The sequence below is a fragment of the Ptychodera flava genome, chromosome 18 (assembly GCF_041260155.1).
Source record: "Ptychodera flava strain L36383 chromosome 18, AS_Pfla_20210202, whole genome shotgun sequence".
Classification (NCBI taxonomy): Eukaryota; Metazoa; Hemichordata; class Enteropneusta; family Ptychoderidae; genus Ptychodera; species Ptychodera flava.
In genome coordinates, this window is record NC_091945.1 from 15,989,247 (window position 1) to 16,010,486 (window position 21,240).

General features: G+C 39.0%; 1 protein-coding gene across 23 annotated transcripts in view; it reads right to left on the minus strand.

The window, feature by feature from the left end:
• LOC139116979 (transcription factor 12-like) overlaps positions 1-21,240 on the minus strand; it is a 146,672-nt gene that overhangs the window by 87,157 nt on the left and 38,275 nt on the right. For 19 of the 23 annotated variants that reach the window (XM_070679754.1, XM_070679737.1, XM_070679743.1 and 16 more), the window contains 2 exons: positions 13,200-13,267; positions 4,924-5,038 (listed from right to left, as the gene is read on the minus strand). In XM_070679754.1, the coding sequence (XP_070535855.1) occupies positions 4,924-5,038; positions 13,200-13,267 (183 nt within the window). Of the gene's footprint in view, positions 1-4,923; positions 5,039-13,199; positions 13,268-20,134; positions 20,298-21,240 lie in introns of those variants that run through there. The other 4 variants (XM_070679747.1, XM_070679760.1, XM_070679745.1 and 1 more) reach the window with 3 other exon arrangements.

Sequence of the window (21,240 nt, forward strand, 5' to 3'; positions counted from 1 at the left end):
TGCTATGAACATATGAACAGGGGCCACTACCTGCTGCTCTTCAGTCCGCTTCAACAAGCCGTATATTTCCATAGTAAGTCAAACTGAAATGTCATCCACAAAGCGCTGATTTTGCCTGGCGTCGCGGGCGAACATTTTGATCAAAATACCATTACCAATACCTCCGGAAAGAGATGGGGAGATACCACTTGATTGGCTTTTTAAATTCTTTTTCCAAATGCCCATCCTAAAATTGATTTCTGGAATTTTTTTCTGACTAAAGTTTTGAGTTATCATTTTTTATCTAATCTACACTTCCTTTCACGATATAAAAGATCATGCATGGATCCTTACCAAAGACAAATGTTTCCGTGCCTCGAATAATAGATTGTTAATGTCATTACATGCCTTTCTTATCTTTTATGATTTATTTTCTGTAGTTATTGAGATCTATGCACTGCAGTTTTATAAATTAGACCAATCACACTTGAGGACCAGTGTGTCAATCTGAAACATGTTTCTTTTTTACTCAAGGAATGACTGCTATGGGCTTGCTTTAATATTCAGAACACACACTCACTGCATGAGCAAATAATCTTTTTCTTCGATATTTTCTTACAAAACATTCTGAGATGATAGTTTGGGTAACTGTTTCTGGTGTAACTTCCTCTCTAAAGCCACTGGTCTGTCTTTATTTATTACCCTGTTCATTAAAACTCATCCTTGGTGATATAAAATACCCATACCTGGGAATCCCCCGCCCTCTAAGGTTTACCTTTTAGCAGTTATACCAACCCCGTAATATGTCCCTGACAGAAACAAATTTCTCTATAACAGCTTTATCGTGCTGCTGGAAAACTGAAACATGGCTTTATGTTTGCCTCCTGGGAGCTATCAATTTAGTTTGCTGACTTGCAAAATCCACAAGCAACAAAACAGTTTTTTATGAATGCCATGTATGTGCATACAGAATACAAATGATACTGGTGACTTGGTATTATTGTGATATCCTTCAAACATCACTTCAGTTTCCCCTTCCAAGTTCCAAGTTCTCCCCAACCTCTTTTTTTGCAGGAGAGACTGTTTGCTGTTGCTTGAAAACACACGTCTGCACTATGACCGCTCAGACTCTGAAAATTTACCTTACAAGCCTTAATCGAGAAAATTCGGGCAATAATTCATGGGAAGTCATAAATTTTGGCATTTAAATTTTTGCTAGTGCATTCCTGACAGTAATAAAAGTTACAATGAAGAAACTAATGAAAAGAACCTGTTCTCCTTCTTGACCACGGAATCACAGTGACATCCGATAAATCTTCCAGATACTACACTTTCAGTATGCCAAGGCTATAAATTTCTGGTAATACATAACTTCTGTTCAGCCGAATGTACTGTTGCTTTCAATTTTTTTCTCCGATGAAAAGAGTTCAAAACGCTTGTCACACTGAGAAGAAAAGCACTTGTTGTGCTAAACACTAGCCACAACTCTCTCTCAGACTTCTGGTGTAGAAATCAAATTCACTGCATACATAAGATTATAATGCTGAATCTATGGAGAAGAAGTCACGTCTTGATACCTGGCTTCAAAGTTTACAGATACATTTATCGTTGAACAAATTTATACAGTGATGTCTTCAGCAAACTAGTTCCGATGATGTTCACAAGTTGCTTTGTTAACACGATACATCCTGCCCAAAAGGGTCCCGTTCACAACTACTTACACCAACTGAAGACATATTATTCTCAGACATTTGTCACAAAAATCACACTCAATCCAAAAGCACAGTCAGCGCCTCAGTGTTCACTCAAAGAAAATTCAGTCCAGAATTGTAAAACAGGAAGGAAAAGGACCAGTCATTAGATCTTACCTTGGTTGCACCAACTTGAAATAAAACACTGATTTCAAAACCTCTTGAACATTACTCCTCAATCGGTTGCTCTTTTTATCAGCTAATATCACCAGATTTCAATCACCAAAGATATTCAACCTATAATCAGCAAGCAATTGTCTGCAGCTACAAGTCCGCTTTGAGATTTGACAATTTCAATTACGAAGCCTTGTGCCCCATAATAACCTAATAAGTCAATATGTCCGCCGGGAATATTGCCGCTAACACACTCAATGGCATGCTTATTTGGCCAATTTCCTTCTGATGTTTAAAAAACACAGCACTATGCCCCAGCCCTCTTGATGGCAAGATGCAGGTTAAACGACAACACTGGGTGACTGCAATTGGCGCTAATTTACTGATTCCTCTCGGTGATGCAACAAGATGTATCACAAAGACGCCCTTTTCACTCGCACTTCATCACGGCCCGTCAGAACAAAGACACGATTTCTCCTGATTGAAAAATGTACCCAAAGAAATTGAGGGCAAATACTTGACTGACCCTATAATCCTGTCCGCTGAACCCACAAACCAAATTACAATTTCAGTGCTTAGTTTGTTTAATAATTTTACTGCATACAAACCGGTCCCCGTGGATGTTTGGGGGTCAAAAGTCGGCCCCGATTGTATCAATTGTCTTGTCGATTTTTACACACAGCAGAACAGTTTGATCGCTCACACCTATTAACCTCACCGAACACCTGGAAACACAGCACCTGTGAAGGTTTGCCTTTTAAAATGAAGATGACAGGTACATTAAGATCTGATCAGATACCGATGAGAACATTGTTTTTTGACCGATTCTTAATTCTGTAGCTGGATGTCTCATGTCAGCATTCAATCGTGACCTCACAATTCAGTTATTTACAGCACAAAAAAAAAATACATGCAGTTCAGATATTTTGAATCTGCCACTTGGAATTCCAGTCAAAATCTTGACCAAATATATCACTCTGATGAAAGTATATGATGCGAGATGATTCCAACACGTTGGCGACACCGTGGTGTCTGCATCTTGAGAGGAATCATCTAAGCCATGCCGGCACTTAGTTCATTGTTTTTTAATGTGGTTCATCTGCATTCATTGGCCGACTCCATCCCTTTTTCTGCAGGCAAGCACGGAGTGGGGAGTGTTTCCTCTCAAGGTTCACTTATTTGTCACTTGTCACAACTCCAGTCGTTAATCTTGCTGATATTTCGCCAGAACTATGACTAGGGCAGTGAAATTATTGTCTCAGCTCTTTGAGTTGTTGCTGGCACATTTGATTGCGTACAGCAAACACTGTCATTTGCTCTGTTTGTTGTACTGTACACAGTCTACTTTTCCATAATGGCATCAATTTATGACTCCGTTGTTGGCAAAAATGACCTTGCTACGTTACATTTGATTTCAGCTACATATTTTCCCTCGGTTTCAGGAAGTGCGCTCTTTAAGTTGTTATAGCCACATTAACCGTATTTTTCAGAATCTCCATTATTTTAGTTCAGTTTGGAGTTTCCTGTTTTAACCCAAACTCATGTCTCAGTGCCTAGTATCCAATATGTCCACTTAACATTTATATCTGCGATGTCTAAATTCTATCATTGACAACTAAATTTTGTTCTAGACTAAAATTCATTTGTTAACGAAAACATTGCACACAGTACGCCCAAGCCAATACATTATATTTCATTGTGCTTTACTGAAAGGAGGAAATTGTTTTGCTAATAAAAATTGTTGAACTGCTCAACAACAAAAAAAGATGCGACTATGATGTACCGTTTACTGATCCAATTTAAACCTATGACCACATAAATTTGATAATTATTTTTGATGGTGAAGTTGCATCTGTATTCAGGACAAAGGGGTGGATAGGATTCAGGATATTTGCTATCACATTTCCAAACATTCATATCCTATTTGACATGCTTTTTCATCACACATTTTTACCCAGACACAAACTAACATGCAATTTGATGGAACACTTTCTGCACAATCCAGCTTTACTTTCCAAAGACCTGATATTTTTCAGATCAGTCAATTGCAAGTCATCCCATGGGCCTATATTGTACTCATAGAGAGACAACAAGAGGTACTGCAACAAATACTCAGTGAACTGGGTTAAAAATGTTTAAAATATATTCACACACACAAGTCAACAGGTTTACATCAGCTACACACCCATATGACAAATGAACAACTGACAATTCATCAGAGTACAAATTAATACACCTGCCCTCTGAAACACCTCTATCTTCATGGACTTCCCGTCAAGTATTACCACGCAGACTGTTACACCACGCTATCCACTGTTTGTTCAACAGCCCACTGACAGACATTTGTTAAACTCACCACTTTATAAATATCTACCTGCACACATACACACACATCCTAATTGAACTTATGATCTGCTTATGTAGCCAGGAAATGCTGGTAATTTTTCTAATGGGCATTTTTCCTAGATTATTTATAAACATTCATATTCATGTTGTTATTCATTCACTCTGTCTCTGTCTGTCTGTCTGTCTCATTCTCTCCCTCTCTCATATATTAAAACAATTCTCAGAGACATGTTATCTTGTTGAAAGTTGTTCAGAGGGTTTTCAATTTTTCAAGTTGCAACAGAGCAGTAAATAAGTTGCAGCACTGTTTGTCAACAGTACAAATAATAATCGGAAATCTACCTTGCATGCAGACATCTCTGTCAGTCATTACACACAGATTTCAAAACTCATTTAATTGCTCGATACTTTTGTTCCAACTGAATAAAGCCATGACTGGCTGAGGGCTATCATCCGACAATCCATGGTCATCGAATGCCTGCCTCATCCAATGCACATTTGCATAATAACAAAGGGGGAAAGTCATCCTGAGTTTCAACAGCTATAACCTTGAAATTTAATTAGGAATGTTCCCACCATCCATCACCTGAGTACATCTGGGCAGGAAGCTGTGGCTTGGGTATTATCAAATATTTTAATCACCAGAGACACTGGCACTACCTAAACTGCATATGAGGTGCAGCACTGTGGGTGCAATCTCTGCCATAAGACTAAATGCTATATGTATACTCACCCATGAAAGATGACATACTACTGCTATTGGAGTTCATGTCGTACGGATTGGACATATTGTTATTAAGCATTCCTCTGTCGTTCATGTGGTCGTTATACGATGAACCCTCATACCCCTGCAACGAAAAAAGGAAACAGTGTTAACATTTCTGTGCTGTGATGCATTCTGTATGAAGGAAAGCGGTGGGGCTTTGATGTGACATCGCTAAAACAAAGACAAGACACAGTGTAACATGAATTTTCCACATCTGCACTTGACAGTAGCAATATCTGTACAGAAAAAAAAAATCTGTTTCACGGGGTTCATGATGACAAGCACAAGCCACGGAGGCGGTTCAAATTAATGTAAATGTTTTTTGTTCGTCCATATCTACAGGACAAGAATCAACTTCACTGAACTGTTCTGTGTGACATTTGCAGTGTCTGCACCATACTGGCCGCTGGCAAATCACAACCGAGTCTTCAGATTTGCTGTCAGAATGAGTGTAAACTGATCCTTCACCAGTTCAAACTGTCGAGAACAGTCTACCAACCTATACATCAACCACAGCAGTAAATTAAAAAATCTGACAACCAGTCTGTTTTTATGATTTTTGTCAGTCATAATTTTCTTTTAATACGGACACAACTGCTATGTTTAGTTGGTCCATGGGGTATTGGCCAGCCACGCTATAAGATGATTGTGCACTTGTCCATGCCAATTAAAACACTCTGAAACATTCTTCGATTTTCTTCAGCCACAACAGAGCGTTTTGTTGATCACAAGTTTTCCAGATTCCGCACAAGTAACCAAGCATGTCAGGGTTTTTTGTTAGCTCCTCTGTAGCGATGCAAAATAGATGTTGCCGTTTTGTTTCTTCTTTTCAAAGCTACATTAACTTCGATGTATTTTCCAGCATTTTTTGTTGTGTCTGTTTGATACCCCTTCTTTTTAAATTCTCAAAACAGCCTGCATGTGTGTGATGCCTGCAGAAGACTTGAGTCTGAGTCTGGACAAGAATTCATTTGTCAACAATAACACTGTGTGCTGTACCTTACACAACACATTGTTTTGGCAAAGGTAGCACATCGTCGTAAACCACGGGCCTCTTTACGGCAACAGCTCAGCGCTACCCATCAAGAGACCGTGGTTGGTAGCACTTCGTATTCCAACATACTTTTGGTACAAGAATGAGAAAATACAGTTGTTTAGTAGGACAAAAATAACGAACATTTTATCAAAAGTTATCGATATTGACCCTTGATTGGCTATCAGATACCCAATCAACACATCATCACAGCTTTTTTGGTATTTAACATAAGATAATTATTTTCAACACTATTAAAAACCATCTTTTGCAATTTACTACATGGTAGTTCTGTTAGCCTGAGATTCTAGCTTTCTGCATATCACAATTGAAGCTTAAAATTCCCCTTACCCCTGTCAACCTGTTTACGTGTACAATACAACATCGACACTCGTGAATTATGGAAACATCTTTGCTGAATATCAACACTAATCCTGAGGAATACATCAATATTGTTCATGGCCAAATGCATATTAATTCTTTTTTTGTAAGATATCCCTCTAAGCCATCACATTCAAAGGCAAGCACCTCTTGGGAAATTGACGATATAATTTGGCCATCTTATTCCATTTCAAATTTCTCCATGCACAACAACGGCTAAATTTTCTGAAAATATTTCTTCCCAACAGTATGACCTATATGTACTATAATACAAGATCCCTTTGAGATACTATTGAATTTGTTGTGGGACGCAGTAACTTATTTTCTGGGTTAAAAATGTTAAGGATGTTACATTTAAACGACCACTTTCACAAATTTACACAGTCGTTTTGATTCATGGCTTGCCATATAGCCTGAATGTGAGCTGCATTTTTCATGCCGATACTTCTGAAGTCGGATATTGATTTTTTTCTTTCCCTGTGTCTTTGAGGCCTTGCACAGCCAAGCTATTTAATGAAACGGACTTCTCTTCTTCCTGGCCATAGACGGGTGAACCCCAAGACTCCTGCCAATTACAGATTATTGACTGAGGGAATTCTGAGTTAGGGGTGATGTTTACATAAGGATGAGTCAAGAGAGTACTGCGGGACAGACTACACGATTATTACGTGGAAATCAAGCCAACAACCGCTATGATGATTTTCTCTTCTTTTTTTTTGCTTTTCAGTGACGTTGGCATTTCTTGGTTTTTAATAGCTAGGAAAACATTGCACAGACATATTTTTCTCATAAAAACATAACATATTTCAATACACGAGTTTTACAGAGTTTCTTGTATTTATGGGTTCTGCTCAGGTATCTCTTTGTGGATTTGTGTGTTCAATAGTTTTCTAAGTCTAGTTGTATCAGTATGCAAGGACATAACGTTGACAGAGATAAAATTGATCATATAAAGTTTAGATCAACATTAAGAGTATTTCTTATCCATACATTACATTAGCATTTCTTTTATTTTTTCATTTTTCAAGATCAGCTTTTTTTTTCTTGGATAACGTATATTACAGAAGTCTGCTCATTAGTTTCCAAAATTTCTTTTATACGCCTTCATCATTACCAGCAAATGACAATTTTACTGCTTGATATCACAGTTGGATGACAACAGAGAGAAGTTATACAGGGGTATGTTCACTGAAGTATCTCTGAATGTCCCTGAAAGCTGTTTCCTCTAGCCAACCACATCTCCATTAGACTACACTATCAAAACATGCATGCTGGCAAAACTGACACCAGCCACGCGGACAAATCATGTCCAACATGGAGACAGTTGTCATAACCATCGTTCAAACTGCTGGAGGCAGTCACAACTATCATTCCGGGATGAACAGGGAAGTCCCTGACGAAATCATAATGTCCATTTCTCTGTCTGATTCCATTCAGTTTTCATAAGACACATTTTGATGGGAATAATCCCATAGGGAATACCCAGTTGGCAAGGGGGACGCAGACTATGGTTTCTTGATACCTGGCTACCTGACTGTAATCTTTCATCCGATGAGTACTCGGTGTCCGTATCACTTCTCTCAGCATAGGTTTGCCATCAATCAAAATACACACAGTCATACATTCATTATGCACACACAGCCAGCTCAAAATCAGATTCTCGCAGCTTTTTTGTTCATTACAAGCAATATCAGCTCGGTAATGAAAAGATGAGTCATTTTGCCTGCCGTCTGTGGTTGCCAGTGCCTTCCTCTGTACGCTATCTCTTTGTCTCCTTTCGCTTCTTTTCTCTGTGTTTCAAAGAATTTGTCCTGCCACTTGGCAACAGGAAGTTTGTAACTTACACTTTCTCCTCAAAACAGCAATCGAAACTGCAATCTGTCATTGCCATAAATCACAAAACCTGATTTAATATTCTTGCTGTCAGTATACAGAAGCAAAGTGGGCAGTTTTCTTCTTTTATATCTAGACAGTTGGGGATGCTTTGGTCGCATCATTTAAATTCTCTGAGTTTTTACTCATTCTGACCACATGCAATGCAGCGCTGCATTAAAAACAGACAGGTCTGGTCAGTGACTCTGCACTAGAGGAAAGATGACACGTACTATCTTACAACTGACTGCATCCCTACGAACACAGCTGACTGTTTGGTAGGCATCAAGCAACCACTAGCAAGACAACATCGGCATTCTCATCTGAGGTTTTCTCGTCTTAATTATTCCACTCAGACTGTGCATATATTTTATCGTTTCCAACATGAATGGAACTGTGTGCATTAAGTAGATATGACTCATAAATATGCTATTCACTGAAGTTTCCTTTCACGGCGTACATTCACACCATATGAATGTCGGCTTCATTCAGTTCTTTCGTTTCTACTCTCACCATCAAATTTTTTTTTTTCCTATTTTTGATACATTTGTGTTTTTTCCTTTGTGACACAGTTGTTTGAGTGGACACGAATCACAAAATAACATAAAATCTCTCTGCAAACCGCTGTATAGCAAATGGGAACATCTGTCACAATGACTTGGTTTTGTTTTTGTTACTTTGTTTTCTTTTCTTGTGTTGCGATACATCAACGCCAGCTTGATCTGATGAAGAGAACTCGATATCTTTTGGAAAATAACACTGTGACTGAAAAGGCTGCCAAAACCTACACCAGACAGTGGTGGGTAAATTTATCAGAAAGCGATTTTTCGTGTGTTTGTTTGTTTCTTTTTAAAGGTGCGGTGGCAGTGCTGATGGGAAAAGGTGACTTCTACAAACCAGAGCCATTACAACATCACGCTTTGCGTCTAAATCTGATGAATTATCTACTACCTTGTGTCTGCTAAACTGACTAAAACAAATCAATCTACAAAGGAAAACACATTGCAAATTCCAGATGACTTGCTTGGCCAAGTCTGGGCTATAGTTTTTTTTTTTTCAAGAGAAGGCACAAACACTATCCATCTAGTATTTTGCTACTGTTTCTGCAGTTATTTCAAGTATGTAACTGAGAACAGTAATACCAGCACATTATCTGCCGTATCCGAAACCCTGTCCGGAAGAGGGGGAGGAGTTTGAATTTCAGAAAGTGTGCTGTAGGGTCACAGTAAATCAGCCCCATATCCAACAAGGCTATTGCTTGAATTCAGCATGACCATAATCCAGGGGGTAACAGTTTTATGGGGGAAGATAGGAAACGGATGCCAGGGGATGCATGATATATGACAAGGGGTTTCCACGATAACTTTGATTATTATGGGATAGCGATAAGTGCCAAGGAAAAAAACACATCCAGGCTATCTCTCGCCCTATCAAAAGTTGTAAATGGTAATAACACATGTAATTTCTGAGCAGTTACTATCCTTTGTTTTTTAAAAGTTGATGATTTTCAGGTTTCCTGAACCCACTGTTTGTTTATCAACTTTTTCACGGCAAGTCATTATCAAAATGAAAATTTCTTCTTCCTACCCTTCCAACTCTTCATACAGTAACATCGTCAGACGTCCTTTTTTTCAGAGGATTTTCTATCAAGTACAACGAATAAAAAACGCCTCTCTGCTTTGAAAATTGATAATTTTTTTTTGAACAATGGCATTAAATTCCTATCATAACTGTAACAGGCTTAGGCAGCTGTGAAAAATAACTTACTTGTTATTTTGAAGCCATCAGAAGATTGGCTGATAAGTATGATATTGCAGCAACTACCTATTAACACTCGCAGTGTTATCATTAATCATAATGAGGCACGGTGCTTGATTTTCAATAAACTCCGTCAGCTTTCTTGACAAAGTTTCGCAGGATTCATCAAGAATTGTTGCATGGGAGACGTCATCACTCCACACTCTTGGACAGGACATAAACGGATTCTTTTACAAATAGACTGCAAAATGCAAAATTGAGCAGTAGCTCTTTCAGAACGAGGAATTATTCCACTCTGATAGGCCTGCAGAGATCAGCTTACCAGGTTAAACACTCTCCGCAGAGCCTGGGAAATTTTCTTTCATCAGGGCATAATACTAAAACCTTCATTTCTGAGATTTTCTTAAGACCCTCGGCTGACAGTTCTGTGCCGATGGATGACCCCCTCATGCTTAGAGCTGTTTTCACCCGGAAAGGTGCCCAGCCTTTTGGACTTGGAAAACTGGCAGTAGATTACTCTTGAGAAGCTTGTGTTGAGGAATGAAAAAGTAAGTAAAATATTGTACAATTCGGGGCGGCTTTGGATTTAGAAAGGTCATGGCGACTGAACGCTGCACGCACAATTCGCGCCTGTAATGATGTTCTGACAACAGCTCACAATCTGGAAGCTAAGCTTCCTCTGCTTTTGTTGACACCGCAGTAAATGAAACCCAACTTGGCAGGCCCATTTTTTTCATTATCCACTCTACATCTCCATCGCTTTGCCATCTTTTTTTCACTCTCCCACTTCCATTCACACTCTGTATGGCATTCAATATTAGCATTCCCATTCAGTATTCCCTGAAAACAAATTGTATGTCGATATAATGAACAGCTAAGGAACAAACTGAATGAGGTGAAAATTAAAAGCAACAGAATTCAATTGCTGTCGCAGCCTGCATACCTCAGGGCACGGCAGAGGGATTACACTTGTCCCGCGATCAACAGTAATACTGCTATTCCCAAATTGATGGGCCCACACAAAGACATTATTGTCTATCTCCTCACACAAATTTTCAAATGTACTCTGCTCATTTATCCAAGTTAACTTGGGAACGGATTGATTCACTTACGCATTGATTGAATTCCACTGCATAGATCTCTTTCAATCGAAAACATATCAAACCATCTTTACACAAACCATATTTCAACAGTCACGCCTGTGTATATATGCACCAGTGCTCTACTCGCCACAAATGCATTAAACTTTCACATAAATCCAAGTCCTAAAACTCTTCGAGCACGTATCAGTTAAATGCCAAAATGATTCAATTTTCATGAGACGATATATAAATCATTAAAGTTACCCATGATGTAATCCGTGGTGACCTGCATGCATTAGGAAAATCATAACAGACTGACATACCTAAATTGGCCACTTTTGATCATCGGTAATCCCCTTACTGACAACCACTTTTTTACAGATCACATTTTTTTCGGAGATTTGGAGAAAAAAAGAGCGCCTTTGCTCGTAAACACATGGTCTTTAACACGGAGGCATACTTTTATTCAGGATGGTAGTAAACTTGCAAATAAAGATTATAAACCGCCGAGCCGGCTGCACTAATTCTCGATATTAACCAGGACATTTGCGCTAAGTGACACTTACAGGGCCCAAGCAATGCTCACTTTCTTTATGTTCCAGGCATAAATTTTTATGTGCAATATTAGTTAGAGCATTAAAGTTAACCATGAGAAGCTATCTAGTGAAAACAAGGTCCGTTTGGCCCTTGTGACATCATGACACAAGCATCTAATGTATCACTCCATTCTCTCTCTCGCATTTCAAAATTCTGGCTGCGCACTTTGCTGTTTGTTTAAGACATAATTTTTAACGCGCAATATTTGTAACAGTTAACGTTTACTAGGGAGGTGTTGCACTGCAAGGAGGAGCCGTAACTTTTACCGCCGCTGTGACAGATGAAGCCTCATTGGCCGAGCTGCGCTTTACACATTTCAATTACATTTTTGAGGAGCCTGACAAAAATGCTGAAGTGTCCACCTTGGATGCCAGTCGACACATTTCTCGGTTCACTGGATTGGGGGTTAAGGGTTCAAGATATACCATCTCAAAAAAAGTAGAAAGTTTCCCCAACTTGACAAGTTGCTAGAGGTGAAAAGTACCAGTACATTTGACACTGCTCAAACTTGAGCTATTGGAGAAAATTGTAAACAGAAAGGAATTTTTCGGTCACAAAAAAAACTTTAATGATCCCAGGTCAGAAACTAGGGAGCCCTTACGCCTGGATAAGAAATTTCTGTTAAACTTCACCAGAAAATATTACATTTGTATGTAACGTTAATGGAGATGATGGTCTGACATTTCAAACATGACTTTGTAAATATTTATGCCAGGTTTTACAATTTTGTTTGTCCCAAAGTTTGTTTAAAATTGTTTTATTTTGACAATGCTCTTTATCCCTATACCTACTGGAAATGAGAAAAATTTCTATCAAAATAAATGAATACAAGTTTCCATTGATATTATTTTTACGTTGCCATCACTTTTGAAACCCTGACAATGAGCGGTTCATGATTGAAGACAAGTGGTGCAGGTGTAGCCACTTCAAATCACCATAGTTCACCAGTGACCTATCAGATAAGGTCAAAGGGCAATGAGGTCAAGAGTGAGCAGCAAAATCAAGACTGCTAAATTTACACACACTACTGGAGACCAGCTAAGCTCAGACAAAAAATTTGTTCTACTACGTTCTGGTTTACAGTCTGCAAAGCTAAATTCAATGTGAATGACTTAAAGTTGATTCACACAGGCCTCTTGCCAAGAAATGGAAGGTCAACTGGCAAAATCGCAAACAATGGAATTTTTGGGAAAAAAACTCGGAAGCTGTCACAGAGTGAGTTATGCTTGAAAGAAAATCCCCTTTTTCCCATCACATTTGGAACTGGCAAAAATGTTGTGTCATTTGAAATGGCTGTTGGCTGCAAGATTAATGTTGGTAAGGTGACATACTGCTTACATTTCCTCAACAGTTACCTCTTTATCAGATCTGACACAAACCATAGATAGTCAGGTCTTCAAACTGCCACCAGTCATATACATCAAGGGACCAATGCAGACAGGAACTTGATTTGATAAGATGGAAAACTGGACAGAGGGGTTAGGAGGAGGAGGAAAGAGAGAATTCCTGGAGAGACTTACCCTTGAATCATAACTGGGACTTGGTTGGCTACTTGAACTCCATGAACTTCGACCTTCTTCTATCATTCCTGACGAGAGAAAAGATGATAAAGCTGTCGGTTTACTAGAGACTTGGGATCCATCATACAATGTTGCTATTTTGAACTCACACGTACTCGTCATCAAACATCCCATAAAAGCTGGGGCTGCACAACCGTCAGTCTGGGGGTTGTGGAATTTCACTTGCACATCATCGGCCATCCGCCAACAACGGCAGTATGCTCGAGCCCCGGCACACCCGAGAGCAGAGGGGGAAATTTTGAAAATTAATCAAATTGGCCCCGAGGTCACAGTGTTTGACTGGTAGACATTAAAGTGCTATATGACTGTATAATGTGTCACTTACTGTGACAAGTTTTATAGGTTCGACTAAGCTTGGTGTCAGGGGGAATTCAGGCAGGGTCTAGGAATTGGCGTTTATAGATTAGAAAAGGATCAAGCCGTGGTATTCTTCAACGCACCCTCAGGGATAAAGCGATCAATTCATCGACCAATGATATCCCACTGATGGACTTAAACTGTCTGATGAGTTTATCAATGAACCAATCAGATCGTAGATAAACTGGAAACACTGTAACTGACTGTAGATGGTTTTTTGTTAGCGATTTTTTGCTTGCAATAGAACCTTCCATACCTTACCATGCAGTAAAATTTATAATAAATATTTCAAACTTTTTGTAGCTTCTGTTTGCCCATGTATGTTTAGCTAGCATCATATTTAGTGTTAGAAAGACTGCCCTATGCTATGTGTGAAAATATTTCACGGACTGAAAAAGTCAACCTAAGGGGGCTCATAGGATAATGTTTGCTACACACTGTGTATGCCGGCTAGATGTTAACAATGGATTTTTTCAATGGCTGACTGTTAGCATAGTTTCATTCCACGGCCACAGAACTATGCTTGATGAAAAATAAACAATGATCGGTGTCTTTTTTTTTTTTCACAGAAGCCCTGCAATGGTCTCCTAACAAGTTTTCACTTTTGTAGAGATTCAACAAATGGCACACACACACTTAGTTGTAACATTCATGCCAAAACATCAGAAGAATTTGCTTGTGTCTACAGTGAGTGACAAAACTTTGATTTTTCAGAGTTAACTGGGGATCCCAATGCACCAACTTCTCTTTCAGTCAGCTATTAAATCTTTCACTGTGTTCAGGAAGTTTGACCTTGTGACAGAGATAATCCAAGTGCCACTTTCATACAGGAAAAGGTGGAATTCTCTGCAAAGTTCTCTCAAGAATTTAGGTGAAAGTACAAACAGCGGGCTGATGTATGGTGAGCGACTGAACAGCAAACTTTTCAGTGGACGACAACAAAGGACCAATCAACTTCTGCGGCAAGGACGGAAGTTCCCTCCTCTGTGTTCTTCAGAATTGAAGGAAACTCTGACATAGCACTTGAGACTGGAAGAAGATCACAAGCACGACAAACCCCAGCCGTACTGCAGCTTATTGAAGAACGGGAAAAAAAGGCGAAAATATAAAGAAGCTGTCTTTGAACATGACAGGTGTTCATTTGGAACTTCATCAGAGGGGATTCCTCCTTGGCAATAGCTTCTTTCTTTCTCTTCTTTTGTTATCTGTATTACTGTCTACTCATTATCACTTCATCGTTTTCGCTACTCATCCCAAGAACTAGATTTTCACGGAAATGACAGCTGATAAGAAGAAAGAGATAAGACGGATAAATGAGCAGGGGTACCCGACTCACATCATCCTTCTCTCTACCTCACGAAACACATTTACAAAAAAAAAAAATATCTGATTTGCATTCAGATTAATGCTAAGATTTAAGATATACCCTGATTTTAAAAAAATGATAAAGGTAAAAATCTGAATGCTGAAAATTTCCCCAAATTTGGATAAGAAAGCGCAGCCACTCAAAATATGACATCGAACAGTTAGTTATACAACCCTACACTTTGTCCTTCCAAGCTGATAAGTTTTAGACTTGCTCATCAAAACTGTGCATTTCATAAAATTTAAATGGACAAAATAACTTGATTTATATATTTCCCTTTTCCCCCAGTAAACTTTTCCACTCAAAAAAGCTAAACTCTGGCTAGTTATCAAAGAATGTTTCATCTCTACATTCAAGCTGTCCAAATAGACTCAACCTTGGTGTTAATAATTAAACTCTCTTTTTGATTTTCGAGCGAGCAAGGGCAATTTGTAAAGATGGAAACTGTTTTGTCAACAAAAGAAGAAAACTAACCATGTTCATACCATAAAATAAAATAATTTAGTATGCTCCCTGTGGCAGATACATGTATTTCATTTAACTGACTACTGAAATTCATAGATTGTTTTGACGTAATGGAGCTGTAACACTGTAGTCAGCTCATGATGTATTACTTCATGTTTTTCACCCGACATAAAATACATGGCCGTCACAGTAACCCTTTCAGGGTTTTAATGGAGTCAAAAGCCTGCCCACATTCATCTTATCGATCCTGTTATCTGCAAAAAATGTATCTGCATGAAACTTGAACTGGTTAACAGTCTGCCGCGCTGTCAACGTACGGGATTCAACACATTGGCCTGGCAACCTCTCTGCGGAAGTGCCCGGTCATTAGAAACTGTCCCGTACAACTGGGTCAGACAAGAACAATTGCAGCAATCTCCTCTCGATTACAAACTCCAAGCGGTCGACAAAGCCGTGCACGAGGCAGTTTCTCCGCTCGATTTGTGCGGATATAAGGTGTGATGGCGTGGAATTATCATCACTGTTGTGTACCTGTGCACCGTCCATCCGTGAAATTACAGGTATAATTATGTACTGTTGGTTTTGAAATTAATTACACAGCAACTCTGAGTTATGGCTGACCCATGAGCTTTTGGTGCTCTGAATTTTTGACGATGGCCCAAGTGTGGAACAAATTAGCCAATCAATAGGAGATCAATCAAGTAACAATCAAGCAGTCGGGCACCTTGGGTCTCACAATGCCACAGAGGGCACGGCAAAGGGGATAACAAAGATCAGTATGTCACAAACGGGTATAGAAGTGATAAATGCAAGAAAAGGCAGACTTTGTCTTTTTTTTTGTCCAGTGTGTCTGTATGGAACATTGTGTAGGGTAAACTGGGCTGAATTGAAATCAAGTGTCGTTCTAATGTTGCATTCAGGAGACGGGGCGTCACTTTGTACCAGCTAATACTGCTTATCATGGTTTAACAACTCATAACAAATCTGAATTTTCTGACGCTTGAGACTAAAAATGATACTTGAGGCTGTTTAGCGGGTTTTATACCTGACTTTCAGCACTGAGGGGACAACAGGTCAAACTCTCAGCTATACTTTCATTATTTTTGTTCCACAATATCAACTCATTTTCTTGAACTGCTTCACAGCATTTCCATTTATCTTCCCAACACAACGCAATTCGTACAATACACAATGTCATTGTTGACAAATGAATTCTAGTTCGGACTAAAGTTCATTTCTCACGCATACAGGCTGTGTGTACTCGTTGAAAACTAGGCATATCAAATAATTTTAGGAAAAGAAATAAAACTACTAGCACAATGAGAATAATGCAAAATACATCAAAAGTTACAGCTAATAAAGCCTTGCTGTAATGTTTTTCTCAAAACAAGTGTAATGACAGGGGGAAATCAGGGGGGAAATCACAATGCAAGGGGGAAAAAAGTAATTTAACTGACAATGATGTTCTCTCCCCTGAACTGGGACTTCATATCTCACGACAGTCCCACAACTCTTTTTCATCTAACACTTAGCTGGAAGCATTATGACCTGCCATGAGAACCAATCAATCCGAGTCTGCTCCGACAGTGTCATGCTCTCCGGCAACATTTCAAAAGCCGGGTTATCGGCCGCAAACAAACGTCACAACAATTGAGCCGTTCAACTACTCAATATAATATCTCTCCTATTGGCTACTCTATTGGGCAACTATCTCACTTGTTTCAAGTCACTGGATTGCAATTGTAAAAGGTACTAGCTGATTTACGACTGTCGAACAAAGATAAAAGTGTTCCCCTCGATTGTCACTTTCTTAGCATCTTGCTAGCCTGTGTCCTTTTTCTACAGGTATTCAATTTGATTTTTTTTTTTTGGACTAAGACTCCACCAAAGCAGGGCAAACTCTTGATTTTATATTTCAAAAAAGAAAATAGTGAAATAAATTATACTTACACACAAACACTAGGACATAAAACATTCACTTAAAAAAAATTTTGCCAATTTTTTTTTGTAATTGCCTACAATGTACACATCTTCCCAAACTGTAAGTTTGTGATCTCTTTTCTAAAACAGAGATTTGACCAAATATAAAGATACATCTGTATTACAAGGGAAAGAAAATGCACATCTTGCGGTGAACAACATGTCTATGTTCATTATCAGTCGTCATAAGGATCTATAGATGGTCCGATTTGCCGCATCTTGATGCCTGTACTTCAAACATCCATCAAACAACTGAGATAAAACCTCGGCCAGCACACAACAACCACGGGCAGAGCAAGGACCTGTCATTACCAAACACCAGTGCCACAACTTGCACTCTTTTCCCCAATGGATCCACTTGTTCCCATGGAGTTCTTATAAATATTTTGGTCTGAAGTTTGGGCTGTGTTTTTCTCCCTCCCCGATACTTTAAATACTTTACATAGATTTGCAAGATTTCTGGGCTGCTGACAAGGCAAACGTTTTGCCAGCCTCTGTATAGATCAAATACGAACAACATCAAAGTGCTATTTCAGGAGTTTTGTAGGCAGGCGGGTGATACAACTCAATTCAAAATACACACTTGAACTGAACACAGCTACATTACGAACAAATTCCACATCCTATGTTGTCACTTTGAAACCAAAAGCTTTATTTGCTCTCAGCATTCCTTTTCCTTGCTGCTACTACAAAGAAAGATTCAAATTAAATAATCCAGCTCCTTTTTTTGACCTTTTTTCTCCAGTGGATGCTTCGAAAATTGCTAAGCCTGGAGCTCATTAAAATGGAATCATATCTACACCCAACAATAACTGGGTGAGGAATAAAAGTGCCTTTTCCCCTTGCTGTAATAAAAATTTTTCAGTCATATTGAGCACACCTTTCCAGCTGTAAGATTGAATAGGACAACCTGTTTTGTGTAAAGACTAATGAAACAAGCCTTCCCACTACTGATGGGAACAAATGCAACCCACGTAAAAATTCCCACACTGCTCAAAATGTGTCGTTTGTTGTTTTTTTCAACTCATTCACCCGACATCAAATATTATCATAATAGTTTCACAAATTAGCACAACCAGCCCTACAAATAAAGTGCCCATAGCATAAGAAATTTACCGCTGCAGAGGTAAATCTGCCCGGCACCACTGTAGGCTACAAAACTTGCCCATAACAGTTCATTTCTATGACAACAGAAATTATCTAAACTATTTTCTGCATTAAATCTGCACACTGATGTAACGGAAAGTCATAGTTTGTTCAATAAATAGTTTGCTATCTCCTGTCGGTCTCACAACTTCCACTGAAGACTGTTTGCACGGCCATTGTTAGGGTTCCTATAACTGATCCTTATCTTCATAAACACACTCAAAGGTGTAAAGTTCTTGCACTAGGTATCTCTTCAAGATTACAGATGCAGACAGCACCCATAGTTACAAAGACAAAGGGCCATTCTTGTTGACAAAAATCATACAATCTGACTACCCTCTCCACTCTCCCCGCTCTCGCTCTCTCTCTCTCTCTCCTCTCTCTCTCTCTCTCTCTCTCTCTCTCTCTCTCTCTCTCTCATAAAAGGCCAATACAAAATAACTGACACTATCATGATTCTGAGCACGCTAAAAATAAAAAGGATTCACGTCTTAAACAGTCCTATTGGAACTCAACACTTAAATCATTTCCCCCTTCACACAGAAAGAAGCCTAATCCTTTTCTTTGTCACCGGAAAAATACATCAAACATTAACCGTTTCCCATGCAGGCCAAGAGTCAAGATTGGGCAAATTTAAAACATTTTACTTTGATCTGACACGTCGGGTAAGAACAGAGGATTAGGCCGGTAAAAATAAAAGCTCTAAAAAAAGCGGTGCCTGACAGTTCAGATATGCACATTGTGGAAATACACCACTGTTACCAGGTACGGCTTTTTAATTTAAATGAGAGCTCTGAAATTCCAGATATTAGGTTTCAAATAAAGATGTGCGTATTCGTAACTCGGCCTGCATATGGCCAACAGACAAGAGAGTAGAAACCAAAAGATAGCCTGTAAGTAAATATCTCACTCCCAATAAGTGCAGTTGTGCGATAGTCTGCACGAAGTGTGACACCAAGAATTTTTGGAGATGAACAGCCAAATACGAGGCATTTTGTATTTCAATCTAACACTTAAAAAGTTTCACAATTTTTTTGAGGAGCATCCTATGTTAAATGGAAACTCTACAATTGTTTTTTTCTTGTGAGAAGAATTGAGACAATTGACTTTTTTTATTCTATCGGGATTGGTGTGAATTGTCTGAAAGGATTTCTGCTGGGAAAGGGAGTTAAAAGCCCCGTCCACTCAATAGCAGTCTTCACACTGTAAGTGTAATGTTCAGTGAGACCATTGTTGACAGTGTACTTATGTCACAAGTCTCAGAGTTTGCACCCATTCCCAAAGTCAGATCGTGCCAGTCTTTTGACATTACAAAAAACCTAACGTCCAAAACACCCACAGTGTGACAGAGTCAAACCTATGGACATTACAAATAGCTACTCGGAGAGTTTGAGACCGGAGCGATTCTCCCAAAACCAGCGAACACCTGTTGTGGACAATCTGGAATCAAAACAACCAGATTTGCAAACAACAAGCACACAATCTCTTCTGGGGTAAACTTACAGAAGTCAGTCCGCTAACTTGCAAGCAAAGACTAGCAGAAAGAAAGACGTTCTCCTACCTCTATAGTAGTAAGCTGGATATCCGGACCTCATGGCTGCTTGGTGAACTAATTTACACATGGCATGTGGAGTGATTTCCAAAGTTAAAAAGATCTCAATTTTAGCCTTCCCATTATCTACGCCAAATATGAATGAAACAACTGACCACTTAGTCCCCAACTGACTCCCTAAGTTGCAAACAATTTGCTCTATGGCTTCCTTTTAGACTTGCCACTTGATAGCGTACTAGAAACCCAAGTATTTAGACACATAAATCACCCTTTACAATAGAAACCTGCGACTGCATGGATACATTTCACACAATCTTTCTGTTCAAGAGGAAAGGGTCACCAGAAATCTATCTTGGAAGGCGGCCGAGAAATTTAACGATCCTGGCTGTCAGATTCACAAGTCCACTTTTAATCCTGCCCTAGCAACTGAACGTGTTCACTTTTAACCCGCCGTTGAAAAACCAAGCAATGTGAAGTCAGACACACTCTTGAAAACGATGAAGTTACTTAACAAGGCGTAATGTCCTGCTTGTAGCTGAACGCCACCTTTAAAATTTACATGGTTCTTTTTGATGGAAGAGAGAAGATTTCAGAGGCTGTGCAACAGCTAAAATAATTTAACGACTGGAACTTTCTGTCTCATTTCAACTGTAAAATATCATCTCTCAATTAGATAACATAAGAAACTCTCTTTCTCTGATATGTCTTTTATTCAACATCTTTTTCTAAACATGGTATAAATAGTCTGAAATAGTGAAGAATAAATAAATTGTAATGTTCAAATGGCTTTATTTTTTACACCAAATACTCTGAAACTCAAACCATATCTTGTTTGTATCAAATCAAGGAGTTGCCTGAGGCAATGCTTTCTTGCAGATTCTATTTCCATCCTAAACCAGGGTCGACAGCGCAAATGCCAGAGTACAGATTAATTGACATCATTTAGAGTGGAAAACATTAGAAAACATGAAAGTTTTCGATATAATTACGATTCAAGGCCTAATAAACGGTCTTGTATTCAGACATTAATGAAAGTGATGATGCTGTTGTACTGGCCTCAGGTCACAAGAGTCCAGCCAGAACTGATGTCGCCAAGAAATAATCTACTGACATCA